The following is an 11,460-nucleotide window of genomic DNA, read 5'->3' as shown; positions in this document are numbered from 1 at the left end:
CTTCTGAGATGGCCCACACTCTGTCTGTGGAGTGTGCTTCTCCCAGGGCCATTCTCAGCTTTTGAGACGGACCACATTCTGTCTATGGAATATGTACCTCTCTAAATAAATCCACTTGTTACCTATCACTTTGTCTCTCACTGAATTCTTTCTGCTGAGAGACATAAAGAACCTGAGGTTCGTTAAGTCCTGAGACCAGGTATGCGATCTCAATGAAAAGACAGCGGGTTCAAATCCCAATGTGAGTTGTGCAGTTTCAGCCTGAGCAAACATAGGCTCCTTCTTCCTTGGCCTCTCCCCAGTGACCTTGTTTTCAACAACTGATGCTCAGGATGTCAGGAACATGTTGGTATTTGAACGCTGGAATGAGTTTCTGAAACTTTTCTTGTTCCTCAGGGGTCAGTCAGCTCAACTCTCTTGTCCTCTCTCAGGCTTCGGGGCCCCTGTTGTCCTCATTCTCCCTACTTCCTTCCCCCCACCCCCCACACGTGTTCCACCAGTAAATAGCCCTTGATCATCCTCTCTTCTCTGCACACTTGGTCATGCCCTGGCATGTTCCTCTTGGACTGTTGTAATTAAAGGTCACTGTAGCTCCAGGTGACTTCCTTGCTTACCATGCCTTGATGACACCCACTGCCCTTAGGATGAAGTGTGACACACCATGCCCTCCAGGATCATGTCCTTGCCCACCTCCTCACCTCCTATTGTCCTATTGCTTTGGCCATGTGGCCTGCTGGGCATTCCCATGCCTTTCTTCATGAGGCCCCTCAGCTGGAAATGCCTTCTCCTCCACCTCTACCACTGGAAATTCTCCTGCCCTCCAGAGTCAGCCCAAATGCCCCTCCTCTGGGAAGGAGTGGCTGCTCTGGATCAGTCTTCAGAACCAAGGATGCCCTGAGCGTGCCCGTAGAACCTCACTTGCACTGCGCTTGGAGAGAAACTCAGCCAAAGATGCCAGAGCCCACTGCTGAGCCTCCCTCAGGCAGGATCCCTGAGGCATCCCGTTCCGGGAACTGATCTTCAGGTCATCAGAGCCCAAAACATGATTGTGTCCTGGCTCCCGAAGGCCCCTCCATGGTGCCCTCAGCCCAGCATTTTCTGCTGTCCCACCCCTCCTCCCAGTGTGAGGTGCCTCCTCCATGGGATCCTGTGCTCCTCCAGTGTTGCACCCAGGCCTGCTCACTCCTGGGTGCCTGGCGCCCGGCTTGGCACAGAGCAGGCGCACAGACACTGTTTAGTGTGTGAGTGGATGAATTAACGTGGCAGTGAATGAACTAGAGCTCACCAGTCTCTCCTGGTGCCCATATTTATTTCAAAACTCACGTGAGACTGATACACAGAACTGATTTTATTAATTTCCAGTGGGGATATGTCCGTCTCCCTCAACAGTAGTCCCTTATTGGCCAGATTCCAAGTCCATCTTTCAGAATAAGGGTGGGACACTTTCTGACCCTCAAGCTACCTTTTGAAACACACTACAGAGACTCTGCCTCCACCCTGGCCAAGATAGAGTCACATTGGTAGATGGAAAGACTTTGGGGTTGGGACACCACGGATGGTATTTGAGTCCCAGTTCCAGCCCTTACTTTGCTGTATGATCCTGGTTATTTCTCCCTCTGGGCCACAGTTTCCTCATCTGTTTAATGGGGATATCCATCCTTTCCTGCCTGGGTGCTGTGAAACTGGAAATGTATGCCGAGAAACAACTCCTCACTCAGGCTCCGGAACCAAAATACAATCCCTACTTGAAGGAACCTGGGCTGTTTTGTTGGGCAGCTGGTCATGGGGTGAGGGTGGGAGTGGTTGGGAAGAGAAGGGATGGATGGCGGTGGGGGGGCTCCTCAAGCTGTTCTTCCTACAGCTCAGAGCTTCCTGGGGTGGCTTCCTAGGGGCAGGATGACAAGTACCTCGTCTCATGTGCATATCATGTGATCCATCAGTGGGACCTGTTAGGATTACTGAGCTGAGAAAACACTGAGGCTGCATCCAAGCCCAGCAATATCTGCTTTAGGTACCAAAGGGCAGGAAGTGGCATATACTTTATAAATGTGCCATCCATAAGGGCTAAACTTCTCAGCTTGGTGTTTAAGCCCAAGACTTATCTTTTCTCCAAGGGGTGACAAGGTCAGTATCTGCAAGCCTGTCTTGGATTGGAGGACCAGATTTCCTCTGTGTGGCACCAGAGGCAGGCCTCCAATCATGGAAGCAGATTCCCTTCGTCTTTGTTAGGAGTTGCCTACCATGGTAGTGAGCTCCCCGTCACTGGAAGAATTCAAGCAGAGGCTGAAAAACTTGAAAGCAGGAGAGGCAATTCCTATTCAGAGACAACGGTGTGTAGATCCCACTACATGATCTCGAAGGCTCCTTCCTGCCCTTGTGTACTTGGATTCATAGCATATGTGACGGGTTATCAGTGCCATTCCAACCAGCCTCCCACTCTGGCCTGGGTGACCCATTCAGGGTCCAGGACAGGAGTACTCATCAGACCAGTCAGAGCAGTGCTGCACGTGATCACGGCAGAGGCTCCTGGGGATACAGCTGCAATATTTGAAGACAGTCGAGGGACAGCGCCACCAGCCAGGGCCGCAGGGCGGGCACATAGTCACTGGGAAGACAGAAGAGTAGCTGCTCTGTCCTGGAATGCCCCATGCACCAGGGCACTCTTTAGCTCTGAAACCTACCATTGCTTCCACAGCCCTGCCCCATCTGACACGGGTTGACTATATTCCTTATTTCCCTGGAGAAGAGAGAATCTAGACTCCACAACTCATAGGCTGTGCGACCTCAAGCAAGTCTCTCACTCTGTCTGAACCTCAGTTTCCTCATGTGCTCAAGGTTGTTATTAAGGAAGATAGGCAAAGTGCCAGGCCCACAGTCAGTGTTCAGTTACTAATGGGCGCATATAGTCTCCCATCCTCCTCTCTCACCCTGATTCGGTCCCACCAGCCGGCTTATGATTCCTTGAGGGCACCTCGCAGACCTCCCTCCTTTGCCCTGGACCCTGGGCCTCCAGCATTCTTCCCTGCACACCCAGCCTCTGCCTGTTGAAACGCTGTCCATTTTTTAAGACCTGCTTGAATATTGCCTCTTCTGAGAAGTCTCCCTTGATGATTACTTCTCCTATCCACCCCCTCCACAAAAAACCTCTCCAGGACCCCAGCACTTCCTTTTGGCATCATCATGATGTGAGTCCTGGGGGTGGGACATATGTTTGACTCCTGACTGTGCCCCAGCAGAACCTGGCACCCGGCCAGCCCCCAACAGTGCTCAGAACATGTTTGTGGGTTGAACACTGGGGAAGAAATTGAAGGGAAACTCTGGAGCAATGAAAGAACTCATCTTAGAGTCAGGAGACCTGGGTTTACACCCAAGCCCCCTTCCCATCACTCATCATATTAAGTCACTTCTCCTCTCTGGTCTCAGTTTACCTACATATAAATTGGGGCCAGCGATTCCTGCCTTCCTTTCCTCGCAGGGTTGTTGGGTGGTGCAGAGAAGATGAAGGAAGCCCAGGTTCAGACCCCGGCTGGGCCATGTATGTACTCCTTGCATGACTGCCCTCTGGGTCCCAGTTTCCTCATCTGCGACCTTGAAAGCCAGTTTCCCACCACAGAAGAATAACTCTCCAGAAGGAGCCCCTTGGAGTGGTAGTGAGCACCCTACCACTTGAGGCATTCAAGGAGGAGTGAAAAACTTCTTCCTAGGATGCAAGAAGGGGATGCAGGGGGAACTTCGGAGATTCTCTCTGTTTAACTTCTGCCCTCTGGCCACTGCCTGGCCACCTGCCCCAGCCAAGCTTGTGCCCAGACCCCCACCTGGGCTCAGTTCATCCGAGCAGTCCCCACAGTTGTTGAGCCCATCACACTTTTGGTCTGAGTAGATCCAGGAAGCGGGGTCTCCGCAGTGAGCCACGAGGAAGCCAGGGAGCCTCTGGGGCATGTCTCCTACAGAGGGAGAGATGAGGCAGGAGGAAGTCCACATCTGGCTGCATCTGCCTCAGGACTATCCGGAGGTGGACTGTCCTGGCCACCCTGGCAGCTGTCAAACTCGGGGTCACCGCCCATCTATCCAGGAAGGGCAAAGGGAGGTTTCTTGGGGAGGAGGTCAAGTCAAGGAGAGAGGAGGGTTCTTTCCCTGTTCACCCAATAGAATGCCCAGAGCCACTTCTCCCTACTCAGCTCTTGCGCCTTCCCACTCCACACCATCGCTTGCTTTACTCCTCCCTCCAGAAAAGTCCTCCTGGACGCCTGTCCCAAACCATTCCACCTGCAAGTCCAGGTTCAAGTTCCTTCACCTCCAGGAAGCCTCCTCCAACTGGAACATAACAAGAAGAAATATGAAGCCTTGCACTTGGGTCCCAGAACTCAGGGAATGTGGAATCACATGCTTTGTGAAAGAGAGTCAGAGCATCTTTCTTGAAAGTGTGTTCTGTGTTAAACAGCAGTGGGACAGGTATACCGAAAATTAACACAAACTCAGGCCACATCACTAGAGGTATAACCCAGACTTGGGAGGGGAAAAGCCTTTGTTCCTTGGACTCACCAGAGCCAGCCAGAAGCGTCATGGATGCTTCTGGGGCCAGTCCAGGGAGAGGGACATGGGCATTTGGTATGTGTTCTGCAGAGTGCTGGTGGAGTGGGGAAGACCAATCATAAAGGGGTGACTGGGAGTTCAGAGGGTGGCCCGGGTAAGAGGACACTCATGGGGGACAAGAAAACAATCTCCAAATCCATGCAGTGCCATCATCATGGGAGATAGATTGAAATGTGGTTCTTGGGGGGCAGGGGTTAATGAGAGGGCAGAGCTGGAACCAATCAAGGATGCTACTGGGAGGCAGCTCTAAACTCAGTACAAGGGAGACGTTCCCATGGAAAAACCAGGCAGTGACGGGAGCAGCTGCCTCAAACTGTAGTGAGCTTCCCATCCTGGGAGTGTGCATGCAGAGGCAGAGGGGATTTGGGCATGAGCTGGGACATGGACTAGATGACCTTTAAGATCTTTTCTGGTCTTGAGGGTCCATGATGCAATGACCCTCTCCCCATAAGGTACCACTCCGACTCACCAGGCTCTCTCCCTCCTCTGTGGCAAGTGCCACGCTCCTCTCTCTTGAGAACTGTCAGGTCTCTAAGGTCTGGGACTAGACCTTCGCATTCATTAATTCACTCATTTCATCCTTTATTCAGCAAATCATTCCCGATACCTCTCTTTGCAGTGCCCTGTGCCAGGCACTGGGCCCCAATATCAAGCAGATTAGGTTCCCCCCAGAGGAGTTCACAGTCTGATGAGGGTGGCAAACGTGCCAATTGAGAGTGACAACCAGTGTGACTAGGGCTGGGGTGCAGGGAAGCACAGGGGTTGTGAGATCCCAAACGAGGGAACTTAATTTAGTCTGGGCGTCAGGGAAGGCTTCCTGGAGGAGGCAGCACTTGAAATCTGCCTTGAGGGTTGTACACAGGTTCTCTGGGCACGGAGATGGACAGAGTGGAGGCATCCCCTAGTGTGGGCACATGTGTGTGAGTGTGAGTGGGACAGGGTGCGGGAAGATGTTCCTGGCTGAGGGCAGCATATAAGCAAAGGCCTGAGGACATCAGGGTGCCTGGTATGTTCGGGGGGGGTCGAGCTTCAGTATGGCTGCAGGGAGAGCTGGAGTTGGGGGGGCAACTCCCAAGGGGCCCTGGAGTAACTACTCACGGCACAAGGCCTCCTCCTCGTCCTCGCCGTGGGCACAGGTGGGGACGCCATCACAGACCCTGCTGGCTGGGATGCAGCTCCTCCGGTCATGGCATAGGAAGCCCGTCCTGTTCATCTGTGTCACGCAGGGCTGGGCCCCTGAGTGGGCAGGGCGAGCCCCGGAAGGGTCAAGGGTGGTGTTTACAAGGGCATCACCAAGTTCTCCCCACTGAGCCCCACCTGAGCTGGGGTGAGAGGCTGGGGCAGTGGGGAGGACACTGGGCTCAGCGTCGGAGATGGGGTTCAAGCCCCAGCTCAACCACTTGCCAGCGTGTGACCATGGGCAGATGACCCAACCTCTCTGTGCCTCAGGTTCCTTTCTGCAAGATGGGGATCATAGCACACACCCCACAGGACAGCTGGGGAGATTACATAAAAGCCTCTGTGTGAATAACCCTAGAGAGAGTGCAGAGAAAGTCACGGTTTATTGAATGACTGTCTCACGGGAAGTTCCTGAGGACAGTGCTGAAGTCAGTGAAGTGGCTTTCATGGTGGGGCTCCTGGTGCAGGTGAAGGTGTCAGAGGCAACGTCCTGGGGCTGGCTGGGGACTGTTATGCCACATCCCTTACATCTGGGACAACGTTACGGGCTGCAAAGCGCCTTCACATTTTTATTCTATTGTTTCCCCCAAAACCTCTGTGAGGTGTCATCATTAGCCCCATTTCACAGATGAGGAAAGTAAGACACAGAGAGGTGCGACATGCCCGGCCACACGGCTAATAACCCAGGCTGCTGCCTCTGCTCTTTCCTGAGGCCGGGTCGCCTCCCCAGTGTCCAGGAATGGTGGGCACCATCTGAGTGTCCATCCTTCTGAGAGTCTTCCCTTCCATCCCACTGCGGGGAACACCCAACCCTGGGGCTGTCCCCAAAAAATTAGGGGAGAGAAACTGACAGATGGGCTGGGAGGTCCGGCTCCGCAGGCTGTGCATGTGTACACGCGTGAGTGCAGGTTGGAGGTGGGAGCAGGTTTGTGCCTGTGTGTTTGTGCACATGTGAACCACGGCTCATCTCCTGGAACTGCCTCAGCTAGTGTGAGGGGTCCGGCCCTCAGAGACAGTTACATTGTCACACACACACAGCTGCTTACACAGACATACATCAATACACTCGCACATACACAGACGTGCACACACACGGGCACACACACACAGATATGTACCTGCATACACAGACATGTGCATATACACAGACACCTGCACACACACGTACACACACACATAAACACACAGACACATAGGTACATATGCACAGGCAACTCCTTGCGTGCTCACATCTATCCCCAGTGCCCATGCTCAGGCATGTAGGGTACTGTGGATTTTACCCCCTACTCCACCTGTCCCCTTAGCACCTCCTGCTAGGTGACAGAGCCATCTCTCAGAAAGGTAGGTCTGCTGACACCCTGCCCCCAGCTTAATGCCTGCCCATGGCTCTCTGGATGGTGACCCCCCTCCCCAGTGCAGCCTTTGAGGCCCTGGGCCTCGGCTCCACCCGCTGCTCTGTCCTTCGTGTCCACTGACCTTCTCCTCACATTTCCTCCCATCCCAGGGACTCTGGACAGGGTGTTCCCTGTGGTTTTCCTGCCACCCCTTCCACTAACCAACCCACTTTCCCTTCATGCCTCAGCCCCCTTTCACTTCTCAAGGAGCCCTTCCTGACTCCTGGACTGGGTTGGAGCCCTGCTCCAGACTCTCAGAGCCCCCATTAACCCTGCCTTACTGTACTTATTGGATTAATATCCGCCTCACTCTCCAAACTGTTAGCTGCATGATGGCAGGGTCGGTGTTGGGGCTCACCACTGAAGTTGGGCCTCGGGGATATGTTGGACAGGTCCCTGTCCTCTGTGGCGAAGGCAGATGTGCAGATGGATGGCACCACCCAGGGTGACCAGACTGGGGGAAGAGGAAGTGTGAGAGTTATGGGAGCTGAGACAAGGCTCCTAAACCAGGCAGGCAGGGAAGGCTTCCTGGAGGAGGTGGCATCAGAGCTGGGTCCTCTCAATAGCTCATGCTTATAGATGTGCAAATGGAAGCTCAGAGATGTGTATATGTCAGTGTCTGTGTGTGTCTGCACATGCACCCTAAGGAACTGTCCAAAAGTCATTTCATGGAGAAGCCAGGCAGGGCCAGTTTTCCCCCATCTCTCTGTGTCCCCATCCCCTCCCAACAAGTCTGACCCTCCCTCTCTTGCCCACTCTGACCTGGCATGCGAGGTGGGGGTCCAAGGATGGCGACCAGGGCAATAAGGGCTGCAAGAGTTGCCAGCAGGAGCATGAGGAAGGCTGAGAGGCAGGCCCCTCGGCACGAGCAGCAGAAAGGGCTGCGGTCTGCTGTGTGGGGTGGGAAACCAGTGATGGAGCAGCCAGTGCTGGGGCCCAGGGATTCCCTGCCCTGACCGCTACAAGTGGTCCCCCCGCACTAGGGTCCTGGGGGCGGGACAGGCTTCCCTGGAGGAGAGGGCTCCCAAGCCCACCATGATGTTCTCGCCTCTGCCTGCGGGTCCACCCCCACCAAACACCTGTCTCTGGCCCAGGTCCAGTTGCTGGTGAGTGGCAGTCAGGATGAGGGTCCCAAGTCTCTGCCCCACCCGCCTCACCCTCCTGTCCTTCCATGAGGCTGTCTCCTCAGGAGGAAGGGAGAGATGTACACCTGGGTATCAAGCCCCTACCATGGGGCAGAGACCAAAGCAGGCCCTTCATAGCCATTATTTGTATTTTTCAAGACAACATTTATTTTATAAATGAGGAGACTGAGGCTCAGAGAAGAAAAGGTTCAGGTCACCTTGTGTGGAGCTGGGATGTGAATCCACACCAATTTGCCGCCCAAACGGGTGCCCTTTCCACATGCCAACTGATTGCTCATTCTGGAGCCTGTCAGGATGCTGATTGGAATCCCAGCTGCACCACTTTCCAGTTGGGCCACACTGAAGAGCCACTTTACTTCTCTGTGTCTGTTTCCTCAAGTGGAAAATGGGGGTCATAATGCCTACCTTAGAGTTGTTGAGAGGATTAAGCTAGGTACTGTATCAGAACAGTGCTTGGGACATAGTAAGTGCTGTAAAGGTTTTAGCTACTATTCATGTTTATTGAGCATTTACTGTGCCATTCTGTATCTGAAGTACTGTGGAAATAGGTGATGTCCTCCTCCTTTAACTGACTTCGATCCTTTAATATTTGCTTGCTTGTGAAATAATGAAACAAAGTCTTCTTGGGATCCTACTAGATGCCCTGCTCTGTAGAGGACACAAAAGCAGTCACAGCTCTGATCTCCTTGCCCTCCAAAAGCTTGTAGCTGCACTTAGAAGACAAGATGTAGATAGGTAAAAAGAAGAGTGTGGGCACTCCTGCTGTCCCCTGGGGCTCAATTATCTCAGAGAGGGGGCAGGAGCGGGTCTCATGCATCTACGTCCCCAGGATCCAGCCTGGGGACATAGTAGGCAGGCACACAGTAGGTGCTTTCTGAATACTCTGATCTAGAGATCTAGGAAACAAGGGAAGGGCCCAATTCAGGTCAGTTCAGGTCATTTCCATATAATCCATTCACATTTCCAGAGCTGCCTACTCTGTACTCAGACTATACCTGTACACCAGCTGCTCACAGAGCCAGGTGGCAAGTGTGTGGTTAAGAAAGCGTGAACAAGGTGTCATGGGTGCTTGAAGGAGGGTGGGATTTCCACAGGCAGTCAAGGGGAAGGTGCAAGGAGAGGGCACTCCAGGCAGAGAGTGCCTGGATGGCATGTGGGGGACAGCAAGTGGCCCCGTGTGTCCGGAGCCCGGGGTGGGCGTGCATTGGGAAGGGAGACGATAGCCGATTTATGCTGTAGGAGATGCAGCATAAATCTAAAACCCATATTCCCTGCAGCCTTAGTCCGTGGCGCCCTTGTAAACTCAGGTAACCAGGGAGACAGCGGGAAGGCTGGCAAGGAGCAGCATCCTGGTTGGCCAAGCAGCCACTCCTCAAACGTTTGTGCAGCACAGGCCGGGTGGGTGGGGTCACAGGAGAGCCTCGGGGCCCACGGCCAGATGAAGGCTGCACTTCAAAGCCTGAAAGCCCTTAGTTGCCGATGCCCCACGGTACAGATGCGAAAAGGGGGCCATTTTCCCACATCACGCCCACCGTGAGCCAGGCTTGAAATAAACAAGCACCAGTGCAGAGCAGCAAAGGCACCGGGGCTTTGCAACCAGAGGGACCCTGATTCGAATTGGAACCCTGCCTCCCTCCTCCCATCCGTGTGGGATCCCAGCCTGGCTGAGCTACCTGACCTCCCTTCACCTCAGCTGCCTCATCTGTTATTGCCCCCTAATAGGAGCCCCTCTCAGAGCTGTCCTGAGGGTTGAAACAGGCCCTGCGATGCCGGGCACATAACAGGCCCTTGATCCTTGATAGTTAGTAGTAGCTATCTCTCTGGGGCTGTTTCCTTAAACGATCAAATGAAGGCCAAGATTGGAAACACATAGCAGGTGCTTAATAAATGTGTTCTTTCCTTCCTTTATTCCACAGAGGTAAAGCAAACTGTCCTGGTCACATGGTGAGCCAGTGGCCAAGAGCAGGTGCTAAATAAGTGCGTAAGCCTGCCTATTTTATGCCTCAGAGGTAAAGAGAATCACCCAGGTCACCCTCTGAGCCAGGGACTCGACTCCAGAGCTCTTTCCTCTATAGGTTACCGGGGGTTACTGTGTGTGGCACTGTGCCTGTGAGGTGGGCAGCATACAGTAGGTGCTCCACACATGCTTGTGCATGGAGAGAATGAACCACCCTATTAAGCAAATGGCTGTCATCATGGTTGGCCAGGACGCTGGGAGCAAGGGGACATCAGCAAGGGGACAGAGGTCTGAGAGAGTGGGAGCCTTAGGGAGCCCCCTTTGTGTCTCTGTAGCAACGGCCCAGCTTCAAGGGAGCCCCACGTGGGGGCGGGACTGGCCCCAGGCCCTCCGTCCTTTACCTTCCCTTCCAGGGAGGGCTTTGCTTCCAGCGGCAGCAGCATTGCCATCCCCCTGCCCAAGAGAACAGAGTGAGGCGTGGGCTGAGGTGAGGCGAGGTCCAGACTCAGGGAGCCAGACTGAAAAGTTTTTCAGAAGTGTCAACAAGAGCCTCGGGGGAAACCACGGGCCCTCCCACTCCAGCATGCTGAATGCCCCAAACTCATCAGGTCCACTTCACGTTCCCACACCCGTGCCCGTACTGTGCCCTGGAACGCCTTTTCCTCCACTGTCCACTTGGCAAACATTCATCCTTCAAACCAGCTCAGGCGGCTCCCCTTGGAGAGGATCCCCCTGATGTCCCCTCCCATAATGTTGATCGTTCTCTCCCTTGGCCTCCTCTCCCCTCCCAGCACTTATCACCTGAACCGTGTACCTGGTTCACCTGTTGGGTCCCCGTAGAGAGCCTCCACGGTGGTGGAGGACCGGAGTCACCTCAGTGTCTCCCCTCTTTACTGCCCACCCTTAGCCTGAGGTTGGCTGCCCCTGGTCAGGAGCTGTCTCAGGGCAGCTCTTACCTGGGGGAAGATCTTGTTCATGTCTCCGGCTCCTGGCTCCAGTCTCCGGGCCCTGGGTGGGTGCAGAGAACTCAGCGCAGGTTCCCTGCCTGTCACCAGGGGCAGCCTGGAGGAGGGATGACAGCAGGCCTCGCCTGGCCGCACCCTCCCTGTGGGCAGGCCCCTCCCAGGCTGCCTCCCATGCCGAGGAAAGGGCAGCAGGGCCCTGCTCCTGCCTGGCCCTTCCCCACTCTGCA

The 11,460-nt window shown here is 54.3% G+C and overlaps 1 protein-coding gene across 3 annotated transcripts; it reads right to left on the bottom strand.

Moving 5' to 3' along the window:
* Positions 1-2,456: 2,456 nt before the first annotated feature.
* On the bottom strand, positions 2,457-11,245 carry LDLRAD1 (low density lipoprotein receptor class A domain containing 1). Of its 3 annotated transcripts, XM_007104417.1 has the most exons (6): positions 11,225-11,245; positions 10,670-10,721; positions 7,929-8,057; positions 5,692-5,829; positions 3,816-3,944; positions 2,457-2,605 (listed from the first exon to the last, which is right to left on the bottom strand). In XM_007104417.1, the coding sequence occupies exons 1-6, from the start codon at positions 11,243-11,245 to the stop codon at positions 2,457-2,459; spliced, it is 618 nt and encodes a 205-aa protein (XP_007104479.1). The 3 variants fall into 3 exon arrangements, with proteins under 3 accessions (XP_007104479.1, XP_007104480.1, XP_007104481.1); XM_007104418.1 differs by lacking the exon at positions 7,929-8,057; XM_007104419.1 differs by lacking the exons at positions 5,692-5,829; positions 7,929-8,057.
* Between the last annotated feature and the right edge of the window lie 215 nt (positions 11,246-11,460).

The sequence above is a fragment of the Physeter macrocephalus genome, chromosome 4 (assembly GCF_002837175.3).
Source record: "Physeter macrocephalus isolate SW-GA chromosome 4, ASM283717v5, whole genome shotgun sequence".
NCBI lineage: Eukaryota > Metazoa > Chordata > Mammalia > Artiodactyla > Physeteridae > Physeter > Physeter macrocephalus.
Note: the sequence above shows the minus strand (reverse complement) of the source record. Positions and strands in the feature narration are given on the sequence as shown.